At 53.3% G+C, this 21,860-nt stretch overlaps 1 protein-coding gene across 1 annotated transcript; it reads right to left on the bottom strand.

Annotated features, from left to right (window-relative positions):
• Positions 1-1,921: 1,921 nt before the first annotated feature.
• Positions 1,922-21,020, bottom strand: WSCD2 (WSC domain containing 2). Its single transcript, XM_065033540.1, has 9 exons — positions 20,749-21,020; positions 13,617-14,569; positions 9,877-9,991; positions 8,986-9,170; positions 8,390-8,511; positions 7,326-7,500; positions 6,821-6,985; positions 5,815-6,015; positions 1,922-3,496 (listed from the first exon to the last, which is right to left on the bottom strand). The coding sequence occupies exons 2-9, from the start codon at positions 13,984-13,986 to the stop codon at positions 3,144-3,146; spliced, it is 1,686 nt and encodes a 561-aa protein (XP_064889612.1). The 5' UTR covers positions 13,987-14,569; positions 20,749-21,020; the 3' UTR covers positions 1,922-3,143.
• Between the last annotated feature and the right edge of the window lie 840 nt (positions 21,021-21,860).

The following is a 21,860-nucleotide window of genomic DNA, read 5'->3' as shown; positions in this document are numbered from 1 at the left end:
TCCTTGATGCCAGGTGGGTTGGAGCCACGTTTAATTTACCTCCACTGCATTCAGGCAGATTGTCAACTGTAAATTTTATAGAAAATTTTAAAGTTGATAAATAAACACACTGCTTTTTATTTTAGGGTATGAATATAACCACGGCTCAGATTTATAACTCGCACTTCCCTTCATTATAGAGCTTTTGTGAAACCGCTGCCGCAGCTTCTGGATGCTGCTGCTGAGGTGGGTAATTTCCCTCTCTCGTAAACAGCAGCAGGAATTGATGTGTGATTTAACTGGGGAGGAGGGGGAGCCCCTTCCCTGCGCTGAGCATCAGTTACATCTCTGGGGGAGGTCATTGCCCAGAATCCTCTGAATTCACCCCAAAGGGGCATCTGCGCCCTTTGACAGGGCAGGGACCCCCAGCCCGAGCTGCTCTCCAGCATCATCATCTTCACCACCTGCTGAGTCCAAAACCCCCGTGGAACTGGGGAGAATACAGGGAGTTTTGGTGCAGAGGCTGTTGTCAAGGCAACACATGAGGAACCCATCCAGCCCAGGAGGATGATTCTGCAGCTGCTGGGGGAGGCAGGAAAATGTTCCCGGGGTGAGAAATTGCAGAAAATAAATGATTTTTAGTGCAGAAAGCTGGGGCGGAGGCTCAGGGTCACCCCCAGCCCCACACTGAGCTGGCTGCTCCCGCCCCGGGGTGCTCACTGAGCCTGAGTCAAGCGGAAAGATTTGCTGCTTTTAAAAATAATTGTGGAAAAGCTGAGTGTTGCCTGCCCTGCTCTCCAATGAGCCGGGCTAATGGCATCACGGAGGCAGCCGAGCAGGGCTGCTATTGCATGTCAAGAGCTTTGTACGTGAAAATGATGCGGAAAGGATGCTTGGCGTCTCTTTCCAGGGGCAATATAAATTTTTATTATTGCATGCCAGTCTCATGAAGTTTAAAAAAAAAAAAAAAAGCCTGGCATTTAATAAATAATTTTTTAAAACCCCACCAAAAAAAAAAAAAAAGAAAATTAAAATATATAAAAATAAAATATAAAATAAAAATAAAGCTGCAGCGTCTGTTTGTGGCTCAGCGGTGTGTGCGAAGTGAGCGGCTGCTGGCAGGATGGCAAACGCTGCTCCTGTGTTAGCCGGGTTCGAGGAGAAGGCATGAACCCTCGGAAGCCAGATGTGCAGCACACGCTTATGGGGAGGTAATGACTTCCAATTGCTCCATTTCATTGAAAAAAACCCAAAAAACAAACCACAACACAATTGCAGGGAAATAAAAGCACTAAGCTTTGGTGATCTCAAAGCCATAGAAAAAAAAAAAAAAAGATATATATATATATATATATATATATATATATATCTATAAGGTAGGCTGACCTTGGGCTGGAGGTCCCCATGCTGGGGGCAGCCTCTTCCCCTCCCACCTTACAAGTTGCAGCCCAGGACCATGTTGGCTGCATGTGATGTCTTCTTTTAATTTCTTTAGCTTGGAGATTAATTGGCTTTTTGAGTTTAATGACTTCCAGAGGGTGGAAGGGAATGCTGCCCCTTCCTCAGATGGTGCCTGTCAGAACAAATCATACCCAATGCTATTAAAAAAAAAACATAGGGATTTCACCATCTCCAGATAAGAGAAAAGAAATAAATTGCCCTGAGCTGGCTCTTGCTCCAGAGCCAAGGATGGACAGGAGGCAATGGGAATAAAACCCACAGTAAATCTCCCCGCTCCCCCACAACCCCGGAATAAACCTGCCTGTAAGGACAGAGTACACTTAATAAAACTCCCATGAAGAAGCCACTTTGGCTGCATTTAATCACATTACTGTGATTGAAGGTGGGTGAGAGGAGCTGCCCATGTCAGTCCCACCTCCCAGGGGTGGGTGTGGGTTCTTGGGCTGCTCGGGTGGCCCCACAAACACACAGGAAAGCAGAATAACAACAAAATCTCTCCTTTAATAGCTGGATTAACCTGAGGATTTGTTGTGACCGAGGTAGGCAGCCCCCGGGCTGCTGCGAGCGAAGGAGCCGGGGTCAGCTCCATTCCCGCTGCTGGGATGGGGCTCACCCGCTTTCCTAGAAAACCTCCAGCACTTGTCAAGGGAAGAGTTAAAAACAGGGCATCTGCTCCTCAAAAACACATTCGCCCACTTCCGTGCAAAGAAACAGGAACTCGGAGTCCCCCAGCATCACTGCCCGTGTCTGCTCCGCATGCACATTAGAAAAATATATTTTATTTAAATTCTACTTTTTCTCCGCAGAGTTTTCTTCTCTCTCTTTGAATATAGATTGAGGGGTGTCTCTAGATTCCGACCTGCACATGTCATTTCTAGCAAGATCAAGAGTCCCAAGCCAATCATTAAATACCTAAACTCTAGAAAAGGCTGCGTACAATATATGGCTTTTGCACCTACATCCAAAAGGGACACGCGGGATGGGAGAAGGAGAGAGAGCTCGTTTGTGGCAAAGCCGGGACGGGCGGGGAGGTGACACAGGGTGAGGACAGCTGGGGACACATGCAGCTCTGCACAAAGCCAACGTAGCAAACAGCGTTTTCCCAAGGCTCTGGGAGATGCTTTGGCTTCACTTGCTTGTTGGGAGGAGAGGGTGGGCTGAGGTGGGGGTCCCACAGGCAGGATTTGGGCACTGGGACATGGCCACCTTATTGGGAGGCACCGCTGTCCCCTGCACACCCCTCTTGTTTTCCATCACCCCAAGCAGGATCCAAGGGGGCATCATCCATGTGGTGCCAACCCCCCCAGGGTCTCTCCTTCCTTGGGAAGGGCAATGGGCTCCATGGGGTTCAGGCAGCTCCCCCAGGGCTGGGCATGGAGCAAGGGGATGTTAGGGACACCCATGCCCATTGCCAAGGTGGGAGGCTGTGGCAGCCGAAATGGGAGTGGGACAGAGCAGGAACCCCATAGCGGGGGGAATGAAGGCACCCACATCCCCTGGGATCCACTTTGGCATCAGCCAAGCAAGCTCAGCGCTGGCTGGGGACCACTCTATGCTCATGCAGGGAGTTAATTAACAGCTAATAGCAGCAGATGGAGAATTAAAAGAAAAGCCACCCACTGGGTGGAAAGAGGTAGAGGCCGGGCAGACCGAGCCTTTCCTCGCCACGCAGGGTCAAGTCCCCCCCGCCATCATCATCATCATCATCTTGGGTAATAATCGTCCGGCACCCCTGACAGATTTCGGAGTTTCAGAGCCGCATCCACCGTTTTGATGTAGCCGCTGATCATCTTCCGCATCTCAGGAGTGTATGGATCATATTCCAATTTCCTCAAGCCCGATCGCTTGAAGTTGCCATCCTTCTGTCCCTCGACGCAGAGCAGCCTGTCCTGGCAGGCGGTGATGCCCAGCAGCCCCACCATGCGCTGCAGCTGCACAAAGAGGTCCTGCTTCAGGTCCTCGAAATGCACCACCAGCACCTTCTTGCCGTAGCGCAGCCAGTCCAGCGTGTGGGTTGCCCACCAGGGTGCGTAGTTAGCCACAAACTCTGGCCACTCTGGAAGGAGCAGAGGACACCATTAGTGGGTGTCTCCCCATGTCCTCCTGCATCCCCCATCTCTCATTCCAGAAGCCTGAGCTCCCTGCTGAAATCATAGAATCATTTTGGTTGGAAGAGACACTCAAGATTATTGAATCCAAACTTTTGACCAAATCTTTCAGTTATCACAGAATCACGGAATCTTTTGGATTGAAAAGACCTTCAAAGCTCATCCAGTTCATGCCATGAGCAGGGACATCTTCACCAGCTCACGTTGCTCAGAGCCCCGTCCAGCCTGGCCTGGGATGTCTCCAGGGATGGTTCATCCACCACCTCTCTGGCCAACCTGGGCCAGGCTCTCACCACCCTCAGGGGCAACAATTTCATCCTCATGTCCAGCCTGAATCTCCCTCCTTTAGTTTAAAACCATCACCCCTTGTCCTATCACAACAGGTCCTGCTGAAAAGTCTGTCCCCAAATTATCCTTCTCACTAATTCATCCTCCCATATAAATCAGGTGATAAAAGGGATAATGAAACATCAATAACAAGCCACAACTCTCCTGGCAGTGCCCTATACCTCCATCTCATAAAGCATAAAAGCTTTGGGTATCTGCCTCTTCCTCTCATCCTCCCCCAGAAACTGATGCCTGATTAATAGCTTAACTCTATTTAATTCCCCAAAGAATCGTTAAACACAGTATCTGTTTCATTAAACAGATACAGGACAATTCACCTTGTGTAATCATATCACATAAAACTTTGCTTTGGAGCCGCTCCAGGGATATTGTAAAATTAATGTCACGGAACCAAGTGGAGGTTTCACGGCGGCCGTGTCCTCTGTGGGCTCCACGAGGGCTGGGAAATGCGGGGAAGGAAAATCCCTCCCAGCACCGGCAGCTGTGGGCGAGCCTGGCGAGAGGGTGCCTCACTTTTTCCTTTTCCCCCCACATTAGCTCCTGGGAGAAGGAAACAGTTTGGAGAGCTGGGCTGCGGAGAGCAAGGGGATTTCTGCAGGGTAGGCTGGCCATGGAAGCCCCATGCCTTCTCACCCTTACTCACCTTTTATCACTTTATTTTGTCCTCTAGATGATTTATTTAACCCTGCACCCCAGTGCTAACTGCAGACGTGGCACAAATGAACCATCCTCATTGAGCGTTCACTCTTCATGGGGAGTCAGCGAACTGGGGGGTTGTCCAGCCACCCCCCTGTGCCAAACCAACAGCCCTCAGCAACCCCCCAGCCTTGGAAAATCTCCATCTTTCTGGGCAAGTTGTTTCAAGGGTAATTAACCTGAAAATTAACCCAGCAGCTAATTACACCATACATCCTTTGGAAAGAATTTGAGGGTGTTTTTTGATATGTGTCCAAATCAGACTGTGCCAGGGTGCAGGGAAGGGTCCTGTCTGTCTGTACCCTGTCCCTGTGGGGACACGAGGTTTGGGACAGCCCGGGGGGGGTGCAGGGACTCAGGAAGGTTCTTCTGGGCTGGTTTTCAGGCTCCAGTGAGGGGTTCATCCTGCCGCCCCATCCTGGCTGTATCTGCAATTTGCAGCTCTCCTTTGGGATGATGCAGATGTGGATAAAAACTATAGCAAGATGCTCATACTCCACTGTGGTGAGGGCAACGTCCCCCCCAAGGAAGAAAAGCCACTGAGGAGGCAGTGGGACATTTCTGTTCCCTGGTTTTATGGGATGGGACCATGGGGAGAGTGGGGTTGAGGTGCCTCTGGCAACGCAAGCACATGGTGACAACGAAATCCAGGCATATAACAGCAACTATAGCAAAAGCTCCCCTTAAATAAACTCGGAATTAAGGGTAGCAGATGTTCAATCAAGCTAAATATTTTAACTCTTTCCAATGAAGTCAATGCCACAACAGCAATTTCTAAATTGCGATAATTAACGAGCCTCCACAACACTCCTGTGCATAGGAAAGGTGGTGTCTGGGAGCACAAAAATAACACCTATCCCTACAAATGTCCCTTGGGTTGGGCTGTAGCTGCCATTGCTGCCAGTGAAAAGGTGACAAAGGGACAGGGGACATCACAGGCACTGCCCTGCGCATCAGCTGGGTCTGTCCTCCTGCACCTGCAGCCCTTGCGACCCAACACAGCACCCAACAGCCAAGCATCTCCGCTTCTCCATCCCATTCCCATCCCATCCACACAGGAGCCCGTGGCTATGCCAGGCAATGCTGTGGATCATGCCAGGAGATGGACACAGGGACCCCAAAGTGGTGGCACAGCCAAGGCTCTCCCACAGAGACCAGGCTCAGGCTTTGATGGGCTTTAACACCAGTTTTACAGCTCCAGTAACTGAGCCCCCCAGCCTACCTTTGCCCTTCCAGTGCGCATGGGCGGCAAAGCCGATGTGACCCCCATATTTGCGGTTGAACTCGGCCATCAGAGCCTTGTAGGGGTTGCGGATGAGCAGGATGGCAGCATCAAAGGATTCAATCTCCTTCTGGCCACTCTCATGGGTTTTGATGCAAATCGTCCTCCCGCTGCGCCAGTGGTCCCTCTCGCCCTTGAACCCTGCCAGGAAACAGCAAGCAGGTGTCTGAGAACTGGCTGGTGCTGATGTTAATAAAAATAATAAAAGCAAGCTACAGCTGGGGCTTGTGGTAGAATTTACATCCATCTCCCAGATGGAAATCGTTTATTTGTCTGAGTTATGAGTCAATGAGAGGGTGGGTTGTGGGCATGGGGACTGAACAGGGGGTCAATGTTCCTCAGCTGCCCTGACATGTCACTGTCTTTATCTGCAGTTACTCAGGATCCACGTGGGGACATTTGTCCTTCAGGATACCGGTGTCACCAGCACTGTGTGCTCCCAAATTCTGCACAAGTCCTCCTTACCCCGCAGCTGTGACTTTATTTGCTTCTCACTTTATGCATCCCAGGATGAGAGTGTCCACAAACACCAGCTCCTGGGGAAATCTGATCAAAAAAACCCATCATTCTTTCTTGAGGGGCAAAAAAGGCAGGAATTGCCTTGTTTGCCAGAGTCAGAGTTGCTCTGGTCCCTCCTCTAGAAAATTCTAACTGCCATGGTGGGTTAAAAACCAACGGCATAATAGTGAAACCCCAGTTCTACCCCAAACTGGTCCTTGCCAAGGCTGGTATGTAGCACAGGGAGGTTCTGGGCAGGACATATGCCATGTCAGGTCCCTTTGATTCGCTTTGGACCAGGACACATCCAGCCCAAACCATCCCAGGGAGCAGCATCGGTGGTACCCAGCACTGCTGTCCCCTCTTGCAAATCCAAAGGGTGACACTAGGACCTTCTTCCAGCTTCGGTGGGACTGGTGCACCCTCAGCGATGAGCCTCCCCTCTCACCTTTGTTGTAGAGAGACCCATCGAAGTAGTAGCTGCCGGTGTAGAAGCCGGTGGCCAGCTCGATGAGGTGGCGTGCCCAGGTGTTGCCGGCGCCGGGGAAGCTGGCCAGGGCCACCAGCTGCTTGGCCCGGCTTGGGAGGAACCTCCTGTCCATGCAGCGGTTGTCTGCGGGGAGAGCAGCCCCGACACATCAGGGTAACAGAGTTTTCCTAGAGATATCTTGCTTCCTACAGAGATAACCCACTTCCAACAGAGATATCCCGGTTCCGACAAGAGGCAGAGAGCAAACTGCTCTCTCCTGCGCTGAACCAGGCAGTAATTAAAGCTGTTTGTGCAGGGGAGGATTGACTTCCCGGGAATTTAAAATAAATGGTGATTTTTAATGAGAGCCAAATAGACGGTCCATCTCATGCTCACTTTCTGCTGGTGTGCCCAGGCAGGGGCTGGAGCGGTCCCTGCCCATCCCCTGCCCGCAGCAGGCAGGGCCAGCCCGGCGCTGCCTCACCTTGAACTTGGGTCTGGTAGACGAGGAGATACTCAGTGGTGCCGCAGCTCTCGAACTCCTCGCCGGCGCATTTCTGGGCACAGAGCTGCTCGTCCTCGCGCTCGTGCAGGGTGAAGAGCGTGGTGGGGAAGCCGCAGCGGCAGGAGGTCCCGGCCAGAGCCGACAGTGGGTACTCCTGCAGGGATAGGGGAAGGGAGGGAGCGGGGGCTGGTGGCACCAGGTCCAGTCCCCACTGCAGACCCTTCTTTTCCCCCCCGTACCCATTCTCGCCCTCCCAGCCCCACTGTGCGGTGCAGGGTGGTTTGCAGCATCCTTCAAGCTATTACGGCATCCTTCAAGCTGGCTGCAGCAGCCTTTGAATTTGTCACAGCATTCTTCCAGCTGGTTGCAGCATCCTTCAAACTGGCCACCCAAGCAGCCCATTGCAGACACCCAAAACCCCCTGCACCCTGACTTTCCCATGGCATGGCCAAGCCACCTGCAGGCTCGGGCAGCAAAGCAACCAGGCACTGGTGCTCCCGGCAGAGCTGCGGCATGTCATTTGTGAGTTTGTCACCCACACCGAGGTCACTAAGAGCCATCACACAGCCCCATGGAGGACTTGCCGGCATTTCAAAGCACAGAGTTATGAGGCCTGTTCAGCGATTTACTGCCAGGCTGTGTCAGCACCAGGTTAATCGAGGGGCTCTGGTTATTTACACACCGAGCAATAGGAAAGAGGAGCCAGCGATGGAGCAGCTGCTTGTATTTAAGTGATGTGATGGTTTATTCCCCCCTGTCCTCTACCGGGGAGGCCATGAAGGGAGGACAGGACTGTCAGGACTGTCCCCACCTGCAGCTCTTTCTTTTACTCTAATAATTTACCTAATTTTAATTAATAAATACTCCAGCAATGCCCACTGCCAGCCTTTCCCCTGCCTGATGACACAATCAATTTGAGCCTTTATAGTTTGGATACACAGAATTATTACACTAAATCAGACTGAAATTTACCCAGTGTGACCCTTTCTGGTGTCAATTTACATGATTAAGCTTTCAACCTGCGCCCTCCAGCCCCCTGGTACCTTCTCGGTGCAGAAGTCCACACATTTGTCCACCGACATGTTCAGCATGAGCCGGCTGACGGGCAGGGCGATGGAGACATTGTCTGGCTGGCGGAAGCACCCCCGAAATATCGCACTGCCATCTGCGAGGGACAGAGGGATCACAGGGGTGCTGGGAGCAATGCTGACCCAGCCCCAAGGGGCTGCACCCCAAAAATGATGCTGCTACACCCTGTGCACCCCAGGCCCAGGAACAAGAGTCTCTGCGTGCCCACATGTCTCCATGCCCATTGCTTCCTCCAGCTGCTCATCAGCACAGCAGCCACTTTTCTCCAGCTCTCATCACCCTCCAGCATCCCTGGAGGGGTTGAACAAGCACAGAGATGAGATTCTTAGGGACAGGGTTTTGTGCCAGTGTTGGTTTATGATTGGCCTCGATGATCTTGAGTGGATCCCCATGGTTTGTATGAGAAAAACCACCCCAGACACAGACCTGAACCCCACAAAGCCACCACCTGGTTCACACAGCACAGGGACATTGGGACTCCCTCCCACCGGCACCACGAGGGGTCCCCCCACTTCGAGGCCGAGTCAGGACATCAATGCTACTAACTTACACCTCCTGGCTGACTCCTGGGCCAGCTCCAGGCGGTAGATGGACAGGCGGTTGACCCCCCCGCAGGTGTTGCTCCGCTCCCCCTTGCACTCCATGTTGCACTCGGACTCGCTGGCGTTCGACGCTTGGATCTTGTGCCCACAGTAACACTCGGCGCCAAATTCCAGTCCCGCATAGAGGTAACCCCTGGGGAGAGGGAGATAGGGTGGTCAGCACATCCCCGGGCACCACCTGGCTCCAGGGGTGTTTGCAGGAACATCCCCAGTGCTGGGAGCAGCACAGCACCCAAGGGTGCATTGCTGGACTAGGGAATCATTGTAGGTCCTCTCCAACTGAAAACACTGGGCGTTTCAAAAAGACAGACCCACTTTGAAATCACGGTATCTCTGCAACCACAAACCGCCCATGAATGAAACTCTTACAGTCCAAACAGCAGGTGGAGGGAACAAAAAGCATTTACAAAAAGGCTACTAAAACCTGATATCTCATTAAAGCGTTCGGAAATTTTTGTGTCGTTGTAACATGTTTGGTCCATCTTTTCCAGACACCCTCTAGTCTACTTTATTCTTTCCATCCTATTCCTACTCCCCAGCACTGAATCAGAGCCCTTACAGCCCCTTGCCCCATATGAGGATGGAGTCCATCATCATCCCCCCCAACCTTTTTCAGGGGGAGGAAAATGGGGTCCTGGTAAACACCAGTGAATTAAAAAACAAACAAACAATAAAAAAAATTCAAAATGGCATAAAGATAAGAGAAGAAAGGAAGGGGAGGGGAGGGGGGCAGCCAGGGCAGGGAACCGTGACAGCAGAGGAACGCTGATGTTGAGCGGGAATTGATGGAGATGCGGTACAGGAGTTGATGGAGATGCGGTGCTCATCTCCCGCCCTACCGTTCGGCACAGTTGTCCTGGCAACGGAAGACTGTCATCTTCTTGTAGTCGAAGAAGGACACACCGCGCAGCGTGCGCCGGCGAGTGTTGTCCACGTAGCAGCCGATATATCTCGCTGTGGGGAAGAGGAGAGGGGGTGAGAACCAGTCGGGGTGAGCACACTGAGTTCTCACCCCCTCTTTTGACTTTTCCCTAAATAGGGATGTGCAGCAATGTTTGTTCACTTGATTTAGGAGCTCATGTCTGGGTATAACGCATCCCTGCAAATGCTGCGAGGAAAGGCAAAGCCCAGAAACACCCTCTCTGGAGAGCAAGGATGCTGTTGCTTTGTACCGAGGCTTCTCGTCTTCCTTCCCACCGGCCTCAAAACTGAGCAAAGTGGCTCCAAAAAGAGACGAGTTATGTGGTAAAATAACCCATCCCCTTTACTCTGCACCATCAGGAGCACAGGGGTGGGCAGGATGGAGAAATACATTTTAAAACAAATTTTCTTCAGCCAGCAGCTCATTTTTCCCATCCCAGTCATCGAGGTGGGGGATATTTGCCAAGCACTAACACTTGGCAAAGTAAAGGCCCATGCCTGTGCAAATGAAGATGCTGGTAGACAGGGCATAGAGCTGAATAAATAGTTACGGTGAAATCATTTATTTGACAAATGGAGCCTTTCCCAATAATCTGAAAACAAGCAGCCACCTCCTTGCCCGTGCATCCGTTGCAATGCTCCGTGTCAGCTGCGGGTCTTGTTTTCACCCTGTGTCTCCTTTCATCTCCATGTCTTCATCACACACCAAATTATCCCTCTAACAGCAAAGCATCCCCACATGTGCTACTCCAATACCAAACCCTGCCATGGGATAACACTTCTCACCTCCTGCTTGGATTTTGCATCTGTTGGGGGTCACTGAACCCAATGTCCTGCAGACCCCACTGCCTGGTGTGCCCCACACACAGACTCCCACCTTCCCCACCAGCGTTGCAAACTGGCTTCTCCAGCCAGCCTGGAGGAAGAGGAAGATTGAAAGAAATAAATACACCTGATAACTTTAACCCCCAGAGTCATAACTCCTCGCTCCCAATTACTCGCAGCACAACGTGGTATTTCCACAGCACTGAGCAGGTTTCAGCAGGTCAGCTCGTTTGGGCCAGGACAGATCTAAGCAGCGTGGCATGACTCCAGTTGTTTGCACAGAGCTGGTGACTGATGTGTGTCACCTTCAATCCATCACTTCCATCATCTGCGTGCTGCAACTTATTAGAAAGGCAACCAGAATAATTAGGGAGAGACGAGGACAAGAAGTGAAGGAGGAGCGAGAGTGGGTACAGGGACATCTTTGGCTGTGTCCCTTTTTTTTCATGGTATCACTTGCTCGTGTGACACAGTGGGGTCCAGCTACAACTGACAACAGCTGGAGATGTCCAGCAAAGGACCAGAGACAAATGTGGCACTCGTTGCTCCCCAAAATGCCCCCACATTTAAGGCAAGAGATGCACCTTTGCACAGGCATGCAGAGCAGACGAAGCCGTTCCCTGGCAGATGGGGCTGCCCTCGAGCTGTGCCTTGTAAAGCTGCAGCACTGGCCTGAAACCGGGGTTATCAGAGGATCAGGAGAGAGAAGAGGAGGAAGCCACGTTGCCCCAGCGAGCCAGAGCCACACACCATGCTAGCTAAACCAGAGTTGATTTTAGGAGCGGGATTCCCTGTCGAGTGATTTCACATGGCAGAGCCTCCACAGCCACCTTGTTAAACCATTCCCTGCTTAATTACCACTATCATTAAAACTTGCCTGCTCCTTCCAGCCAGCCCAGGAGGAGCAGGGGAGCAAGGGGGATGTCAGCACCTGTCTCCAAGGCTCTGCCAGCCCCATGGGCATGCCAGCTCAGGGAACTGATCAGGCTGGAGAATTTCTCTGCACCATCCTGCCTGGGAGATGCAGAGATGCTCTGACATTAACCACTGCCCATATCAAGCCTTCCTGCATGAGATTAAGATTAAAAAGGGGAAAGACAATATTTGCAGAGCACCTAGGAACAGCTAAAAGCACTGATGTCTAAGACCAGCATCCTGTCCCTCACAGTCCCCACCAGGGCCAGGCACAGTGGCACCGGCAGAGGTTAATGATGGGGGACACGGGGCATATGGCCAGGGACAGGAGCGACTGCTTGGGGTTAGTATGGTGAGCGACAGCTTGGGCTCGTCAGCCATCTGGTGAGGATTCACTAAATGTCAGTTCACATTAATGGAGCAACTCGGCCACATGCACCTCTGAAATGCTCCCAGAGAGCCCTCTGTCAGGGGGCACAATGGGAAAACTCCATTTTCATCTCATTTTAGTCTCCCATAAGCACCACAAGCCATTTTTCCTCACCAGTCCAACCCTGGATTGTGCGTCTTGCCCAGAGCAAGGGTGGGCGTTGACCTGTGGTAGCCTAAGGGGACCAAGGCCTGGGAGACCAAGCCTGGCTCAGCATCATGACCCCCTGAAACCTCCAGCTTGTCATGGGGTGGGGGTTTCCTGCTTCTCTCCAAGCCACACACCCCCTGTTCCACCCAGGAGGATGCTCAGAGAACCACAGGAGCCGAGCCCTGTGGGCAGCTCCTAGAAAAGCCCGGCTTTGGGGCACAGGCTCAAGATCAGAGTCCAACCGTTAACCCATCCCTGGCACTAACCCATGTCCCTGAGAACCACATCTGTCCAACCCCTCCACGGATGGTGACTCCAGCACTGCCCTGGGCAGCCTGTTCCAATGCCTGACAGACCTTTGGGGAAGAAACTGTTCCCAAGATCCAACCTCAACCTCCTTTACTGGGGGGCAGCAGAGCCAGCACAGCGGGGACACACAGTGTGTTTGGGGGAGATCTGCTGGCACTGGGTGCTTGTGAGTGCCAGAGAGGGAGGCGACGAGCTGAGTAATGACTGGGGTGATGCAAAAGCCCTGATGGGCAGCTCGCTGCCACCCAAATTCAGGGTAAGCGTGTGAGTCTGTCTGCACGCAGCTGCCTTCAGGATAAATAGATGACATTTTAAAAATCAATAAGAATTACTACATTCGGTTATCCTTGTTCATTAATAACAGTCCCACCTGACAACACACCGCACACCTCAGGCTGGGATCTCCCGACTTGAAAAGTCAAACCCCAGCCCTGCCTGCTCAGCAATCTCTGCCAGCTCCTGCCTGAACGTACCAGTAAACAGAAAACAGGCCACAAATCTGTTTTTAAAGTTCATTGGGGCCAAAATTTAACGCAGAATTTGGCCCATGGCACAGCCAAAGGATGGGATGAAGATGGGGTGCAGCCTCTCCCCAGCTGGCACCCCCAAAAACACCTGTCCCAGCAAGGTGTAACCCAGAGTGTGATGGTGCGCAAGTGGGAAAGAGGGAAAATGGAAAAATAAAAGTGGATTATCGGCAGCTGGAGAGGAAGGAGTGGAAGGAGGGAGAAGATTTTTTCTGGGAACATCCTCTGGACCAGTGGTCCCCGAAGCAGGGTGCTGCACCCCAGGGGATGCCCGGGTCAGCACGTTGGGGCACAGGAAGAAAATCCTAGCACTGGAGTAGCACATGCACGTGGCTCATAAATAAATAAATTCACATCTAATAGGAGCACGTGCTCAGAAACTTGTTCCTGGCAGGGATGCACAACCAAACCAGCTCAGAGACCACTGCCCTGGTGCATGAGGCTTCCCCAGGAGCGGCCAAGAGGATGGATCCCCCCAGCCCCGTGTGTCCCCAGCCCTTACCTCTGTCCTCTTCCTTCTCGCGGCCGCTCCTGCCCCTGAGCGCCCAGCTCCGGCTGCTGCTGTGGTCTCCGGCTTTACCCCTCTCCACCGGTTCCTTGGAGGTGCTTTTGAACCAGGGACCGTGTCGCCGTCCCCCCTCCGGCATTGTTGCCGCAGCCTTGAACCCGCGGCTCAGCTGCATCACCCCCAGGTAGGGCAGCCCCGGTCCCTCCCTGGGGGCACGCTGGGTCCCTGTCACCGTAGACTCCCCGGCAAAGCCCGAGTGCAGGAAAACCAAACTGCCTGCCGCCAGGTACAGAGCCAGCAGTGTGAAGAAACGCACGGGTTTGCGCCGAAAATACCGCTGGAGTTTTACCAATAATTTGGCCATAGCGTCTTCATCCCTTCCGCGGCAGCCGGCGCCGCGGGGGAGCTGCTCGCCGGCCCCAGGGGTGCTCCCAGGGAGTTTGCCCCCCCAGGCTGGAGGTGGCTCCTGGGGGAGCAGATGGATGCCCCAAAATCACAGCGAGGGCTGCAGAGTGAGGCTGTGCAAAGCTGTTGTCTGACCCTATTGAAGTCCAGGAGGGCTGGATAAGGCAGCAGGGGTGGATTTTGGGGTACCACCCACTGTGCACGGGAGGTTTCTCCAGCGATGGCTGTTGCCGCTGTCCCCGGTTTATTCTCCTCCTGGCAAAGCCCCCCGGCTGTGCCCCGGAGCCCGGGCTGCTGGAGGGATCATGTTAAGGAATGGGAGGGTTTGAAGGTGATTTGAAAGCCGATGAGCTGACGCAGCTCCTCTCGCTCGCTCGGCGGCCCTGGCTCTCGCAGGCATCTCTCTAATGGCAACGACACCGGCCGCCTTTCAGACAAAGAATGAAAAGTCCCTGGACGCGTCTTGGAGCCTGAAATGCTGCCTGGGACCCTTTGTTTGATGAAACCCCATTCATCTCACTCCCAGGGCAAGAAATCTCCACCTGTAAGTCAAAGAGAGAGGCATGCTCAGGAAAGCATCCCGGGCTGTGGGCAGATTGTGGTCCCTGTCCCCCTGCGTGGCCAGGGGGATGCCCAGACTCCCCATCACCTCCCAGCCCTGTGGAGGGGCCATTCTGTGTCCCCCCAGCGCAAGGATGCAGGACAGGAGGGAGATGTCGATGTGGTGCCCAGGACAAAGCCACACCGGTTTGTGTGGCGAGCTCCACCTTCACAGTGGGAAATGTCACTGCCACCGCACCCTGCCAGCATGCCAGAGGTGACAGGGACGGCCCTGTGCCCAGGGTGTGCTGGCTGTCACAGACCTGTCTTATTTTAGGAAAGGAGATGAAAATAAATGGAAAGACAAAGTGCCATTAGTTTAATGGCCTCTATGTTCCTGCCATCTGTCTTCAGTTGATTAAATAAAAAATATTGGTGGAACATATGGCATGAATTATACATAAATATATTAATTTGGGTTCCCAGAGTGGTTATTCAAATACCTCTGGCTCTGCCAGGTGAACCTTTGTGGAGATCAGAGCTGAGCACGGTGTGGGGGGCAGATCACTGGGGGGTCACGAGCCCCTTGAGCGCCCCCAAACCACCCCCTCCCTAGCCACACTTGGTGCCCACACAGCCTGAGTGAAGGCTGAGTAAACTCTGAGTAGCAGCTGAGCAAGGAGACTGCTTGCTCTTTGAGCTTTTGCATCTGCAAACACCTCCATGGCAGGATGAAGGTGGCACAGCTCGGGGAATGGTCCAACCCCTAGAGGCTGAATATGGGGCGGTTTGTGACACTGCTGGGATGCAAACGGGATGGCTCCAGGGTTGTCCCTGGTCCCGGGTGTCCTCACTGCCACCCATGCTCCTCCCTGCCAGGGCTTAGTCCTGCCAGGCTACGGCAAGGAAGCACAGCATATAAAGAGGAGGCTTAAATTACTATCATTAAGCCATCTGGAGCTCATCCTTCTCCATCATGAACTGCAGAGTCGCAGGTCAATTACTGCACATTTGCATATATTCCATTAATGCTTCTGCTAATTGTCTGGAGGAGATAATGTGCTCAGCTTACAGCTCCCTCGCCGGCTATGGTTTACAAACAGCGGGTGCAGCAAATAGAGCCAGCACTGATGTTCACCATGTCGACAGAGGATCGGGACATTGGGGCTGACTGGGAGGGTTAACCAGGGGGTCCCACCCTGCTGGTGGCCATTCAGGATGGGGGATGCTGACAGCACCCCACCACACTGCTCTGTGCACCCCCAGCCCTCCCCATGCTGTGTGGATGAAGCCAACATCGGGTGGATGGACCAGCCACCTCAGCAGGATCCTGTGGGTCCCTGTCCCCACTGCAGCTTGCAACGGCGAGTGTCCCCCAGGGGTTGCATCGCACCCCTAACACTTGCACCCCCCAACGCCTGCACCCCTGGTGCAGCTCCTGCCAGGGGTTCAGGAGCGGAGCAGTGCCAGCCCAGCCTGTGGCGTGGCTGGAGGACAGCAGTGACACACTTTACCAGCCAAATCAATGATGCCAACAGGGACATTAACCAGCCAGTGCTGTGCAACAGGCAGTGATGCAAAACTGGGCTTTCATGGGCTGCTGTGGGCAGCCGGGTACAAAGGCTGACAGGAAAACTGTTCCCGGGCACTTTGCACTGTTACAAGCAGGCAGCTAGGATGGGGGGAAAAAGGGGGACTGGTTCCTTGCCTACCTCCATTGCCACGCTCCTGCCAAGAGCTGAAATCCTCGTCCTGGCAGCGGGATGCCCGCTGACCATCCCTCCATGCCTGGACCACCTCCCTCTGTCGCTGCAGCCGGCAGAAAGCAGGGGAGCTCTGCCCCGTGCATTTGGGGCTCTACAATTACGGGGCCAAGGAAATCTTCATTAATTTGCAAGATTTATCTTCCCCCCCAAGCAGAGCCATTGCACGGGGAGGTGGGCACAGGTCCCGAGGAGGCTCCACTGTGTGGCGTGAGCATCTCTGTGACTGGGATGAACAAAGCACCAATAAATTATACATTTGGGTCTTGTCTCCAAATTGCTCTGCAATTATTGAGCACCAAGGTTCAGTTGCCTTCAAGCACCACCTCACATCCAACCACGGCAAAACACACTAAGGGGCTCACGTGGTTCCCTCAGCACAGGAGAACAATCAACCCATTAAAAACAGCAAATTAATGAGCACAAGAGTTCCATTAGGAGGAGAAGGCGACCAAACTATCCAATTTCATCACATCATTAGCATTTCTTATCAGAGGGACAGGGAAAGAATAGGCCTTTAAAATACAGTGGGATGGGATGGAGTCTAATGACCACAGCAGGGCAACGTGCCGGGACTGCTGTCCTGTGGGACAGGCACCCACCTCGGTCCTGCACCCTGCTGAGCACCCCTGGGTGCTCACCCACTCTCCTGGGAGCACAGCACAGCTTCCCCCAAAAACACTTCTGCTGAGACCTAGAAAACAGAGGTGTGCAGGATGCAGTGCCTGGAGTGCTCCCTAGACCTGCTGTCACCCAAAAGTCACCTGCTCTGATAAGGGGACCACATGCCTTCTCAGAAAGCCTCGTGTTCCTCCATCCCCACCCTCAGCTTCGCAGGGTGCTGGCAATGGGTGACTTCTGTCACTGCAGAGCAGCTCACATGGCTTCACACCCTTGTGCCTCCCCAGCACAAGCACCAACCAGTGACACCAGCATAAACACCCAGGGACACCAGTGCTGGCACCTCCCAAACCTTTCAGCCTCCATCCCCAGGAGTTCACTGCAGCAGGAGCTTGGCTTTGCTGCCCAGGCAGAATTTGGGCAACTTGAGCTCCCAGGTCAACCCACCATCATCTTTGGCTCCATGAAAATGGATTTTTGCCCTTTCTCACTCTTTGAAACAGAAGCAGCAAATGAGACACATCACACTGAATTTAAATACCATAACTGCCGGGAACAAAACCCAGCTAAAATGGGACGTTAAAAAACAAACAAACAAACAAACAAAAAAAAAAACCACGAGGTTTCCATTGCAGCAGGACAACCTGATGTGTCACATCTCCCCTTGAGCACTCAGCACCCACCACATGCCTCTCCCAGGGCCAGTCAAGCACTCACCTGCCTTTAAATCAAAGCAAAGTTTATTTATTCAGCTGCTCCCTGCCTTAACTCTGCTGAGAAACATGTCTGTGCATCCCCTCCGCTGGAAGAGGTGGACAGGAAAGGTTCATGTGTGCCTAAAAACAGCCAGCTCAGCAGATTTGGGGTGTCACAGCGAGTGGTGGTTGCTCTGTCCCTGTGCGGGGACACAACTCACCCCAGGGTCGGTACCTCTTCCTCTGTGCTGAGATGTTCCTTAGGCACATGCTTCCCTGGGGAGCTTTTAAATCCCTTCTGTAGGCCAAACCACCAAGATATGCAAAAGAAAAACCTCTTATTCAGGATTTATTGGCCTGATTTGTAAATCCAGAGCAGGACCTGCCCATCTGCTGATAGATTTCTGTGCAGGATTTCCAAGCATGTTGGAGGGTTTGTAAATCTTCTTCCCTCACTGGGAATCAATGGAAGGGTTAAAGCTCGCTTATGGGCAAAACCTGATTTTTAAATATTCTGGAGAAGATTTACCAATGGTCTCAGCACTTGACCAGGGCAAGGAGAAGCCAAAGCCACAAGCCCAGCTGGGCACAAAGCACTGAGCTTGGGAGGTGTCACAGATCCTTCCCTCTGGAGGGATGAGTCTGCCCCAGACTAATTGATTAACGCCTGTAAAAGGCAAGATCCACAGTTAAACGGGGCCATGTTAATTGGACAGCCTCCTATTAGCACTCCCTATACTCTCTAGACAATGAAAACCCGCCATGCACCAGCACCATTTCTGCAAGGCCTGAGTTAGTTATAAATAAACCCCGGGGTAATGGGCTGGATCCTGCCCTGGGTTATTTCAACGCACCAAGAATGACCAGCCAGTGCTATCCAGAGAAGGGCTATTTTATTTAATCAAGTTGATTTAAGCAACTTTAGACCGATTTTTAAATACTACAACATTTGCTGTTGAGCTGTCCAGGTCTGTGAATTCCCACAAACACCCCAGGCCCCCACCCAGGGGATGCTCATCCCCACCCCGACCCCGCAGCCATTGGCAGGATATGCTGTGGGGCAGGCAAGGGGATCCCCAAACCAAATCCAAGCTGGGGTGCAGAAATGCAGTTGCCTTCAGGCTGCTGATTTCCAGGTATTCCCACCCCTCCAGCATGCAGAAGTTCGCAGGGTTCCACTTGCTTCCCCATGTATTTTGCTTTACAATGGCCCAACCAGAACCAAAATGGGGGGTTTGTGCTTTGTACTCTGTTTCTCTGCATGCAATTACATCAAAGCCTGTTCCAGTCTCTTGTAGGATGAATTCCCCAAGCAAATGTGAAAATACCTCAAAAAAGAAAAATTATTTAAGCCATGAATCATTTAAAAAGCACACGCCACGATGCTGACGGCAGGGGAGGAAATAGCCATGTATTCCAGAGATTTAGGCAGGCGGAGGATGCTGGGGAACTGGGGAGATGATTTAACTGAGCCAGCACAGCAGAGATGCTGCAGCCCTTGCACCCAGTACCCCCATCCCAGCTGCTGACATGCACCCTGTGTTCTTGCATTATAATTATTATTTTAATTACCCCACAATCCCCACAACATGTGTTATCTGACTCTCCCCATCAGCTTTATCCCATCTGCTGGCACCTGGGTTTCCTTTGCTGGCCCCCAGCCTCCCTCCCTGAGCATCCCTGCTGCCAGCATCAGCCCCATCCCCACCTGCAATACTGAGAAGACTATTTCCCCATTATTTCCACTATTTTTCCTTGCAAGGCCAGAACGAGACCTCCATTGGGAGATGGAGTGTCAGATTTGTGTCGGTGGTGACACACAGCGGTATTTGGGATAGGTCTTGATGACACTAAGGAATACTCCCCGGACCGCTGCGGGGTGTGTGCTCCCTCTCCCCCTTTGTGCTACCCTCACCTGTGACACCCTTTCCACACTTAAACCCTGTGAAAAAGGTGATTTAACTTCATTCAGACAGCACTGAATGGGCTTAACCTAATGAGTTGTAATACATATTATGCTCTAGGTATTTCATGCCCAGTCTGCAAAATCCAGTTACGGTTTTCAATAAGACTTAGCGAGCTGAGACGCACACCAGAGGGGATGCACGCTCACACAGAGCTGCTCTGAACCGGGCGAGGAGGAGGACGGGAGGAAGGCAGGGGTGTCCCTAAGGAGGCACAGCTGGATCCCATCCAGCTGCTGGCTCAGCAAAGTCTCCCCCAGCCCAAGTGCTGCCAGGACTCTGCACATTGGGAACCCCAAAGCCGGGGTGACATTTGGGCAGGAGTGAGCCATACCTGGACCCAAGCCCATTATCAAGAATAACCCGGCACAAATCCCTGGAGAGGGGAAGGTTGCAGCACTCACAGGGTTCGAAGGTGCAGATGGGCCAGGGCCAGGCTGGGGAGGACACCCTGGGGCTGGGGGCTTGGCCCCCACTGCCAGACTGTGCTTCCCAGCTCCAAATTGCTGAGAAACTTTATTTAATCCTGCCTTCACAGAAGAAATGGTTTATAATGCTCAGCTCAAGGTAACCTTCATGCAGCTCTCCGACTGTCTCTGCTTTTCCTGCACACATTTCTTCTAACTTCATATTAAAATATTCCAATAAGTTGTCAGCATAGGTATCGAAAGAAGAAAACAAGTAGGGGAGGTGTACTTGGAAGGATTAGCATCGCTCCCCATTTCTCTTGCCGAGGATGTTCCTGCACAAAGTCTCGGGAGGAGGAGGAGGAGGGCGAGCTCTCTCCCTGCTCGTCTCCCGCTCTGAAGCACGAAACCCTTTGGCAAGCAGCAGAATAGAGCGAAAAATCCCTACCCAAGCGAGAATCCCCAACAACTCCCGCCGAGCATCCTTAACCCCTGGGGAGCCGCCGAGCTCTCCCCGCTCCTCCGAACCGAACCGACCGCCACCCTCGCTCGGTGCCGCCGTCGGGGTCCCCCCACCCGGCCTGGGAGCTCCCGCCGCCCCGCCATGCGCTGTGTTGCGCTTTTTTTAATTCATTCCCCCCTGTTTGTAACCGCCCCCAGCGCGGATGCCCCTTCCCTACAGCCCAACTTGGCGGCGGATCCCCCCGATCCCCCCGCCGCCCGCTCCTTACCCGCCCCGGCCGCTCTCCCAGGCCGGCCCGGCCGCCGCCGCTCCATGCGCCGGCCGCCCCCGGGAGCGGCGGGGCCGGGGGGGCCGCTCCGCGCGGCTCAGCCCCCGCCGGGTCCCCGCGGTGCCGCCGGGGCTCCGCTCATACCGGCCGGGCTGCGGGGAGCCCGACCCGCCGGCTGCCGCTCGGTTCTGCCCGGAGCCCCTGCCGGGCGCCGGTACTTATCGACTCCATCCAGCTCCGCTGCGGCTCCGCTCCCTCCGCCGGCTGCAGCGCTGCCTTTAACCCCTTCGCTCCCTCCTCCCACCCCCCTCCCGCCTCTCTGCTTTATTTGTCTGCTTTTTTTTGCCTTTTTTTCCCCCCACCTCTTGTTTGGTAACGAGGTTGGGGACGGAAAGCGGCTCCCGGTCAGCCCCGGTCCCGCCGGTGCGCTCAAGGGCAAGGGGATGCTGAGGGTGCGGAGGGGGATGCTAGACCCCCCCACGCCGGGGAGCCGCCCCCAGCGCTGCCCCCAGTCCCGGCACTCGCATCCAGCCAGAGATTTATCGAATGGGCCCAGCAAGAAAAAAAAAAATAGTGTGTGTATAGATATATATATATATATGATTGTGTCAGATCAATTAAAAATGAAATTCAGAATTTCCCGACTTTGGGAGTAGGAAAAATGACGATTATAAAGTGATTAAGGTGAAAGAGGATTTCTCAACTACCCCTCCTCCTTTTGTTGGCAGCTTTGAGGACCAGGGGGGCATTTTTAGGGTGTGCTGGTGGCAGCTGGAAGCCCCACCGCCCGCCCGGTGCTGCTGCTGCCGTAGTGGCAGCATGTCCGTCTGCCTCCCGCTCCCCCCACATGCCAGGCCGCAGCGCAGCCTGAGTCCCTCCGGGTCAGAAGATAATTTTAAAATAATCTAGAAAAAATACCCCTGCATTAACGTGATTAAAGGAGCAACCTTCAGTAGTCATGGACCCTTCTCCCATAAGCATCTTTGCTGCAAGCAGGGCAACGGGCTCAGAAGGCAGCCCCAGGGGAGTGGGGGAACCCCAAGGAATGTCCCCACAATGGGGACTGCTTGTGGCTGCGATGTGTTGGGGTTTGTGCATCCCAGCATCCCGCA

This window comes from Columba livia, chromosome 17, assembly GCF_036013475.1.
Source record: "Columba livia isolate bColLiv1 breed racing homer chromosome 17, bColLiv1.pat.W.v2, whole genome shotgun sequence".
NCBI classification, from domain to species: Eukaryota; Metazoa; Chordata; class Aves; order Columbiformes; family Columbidae; genus Columba; species Columba livia.
Note: the sequence above shows the minus strand (reverse complement) of the source record. Positions and strands in the feature narration are given on the sequence as shown.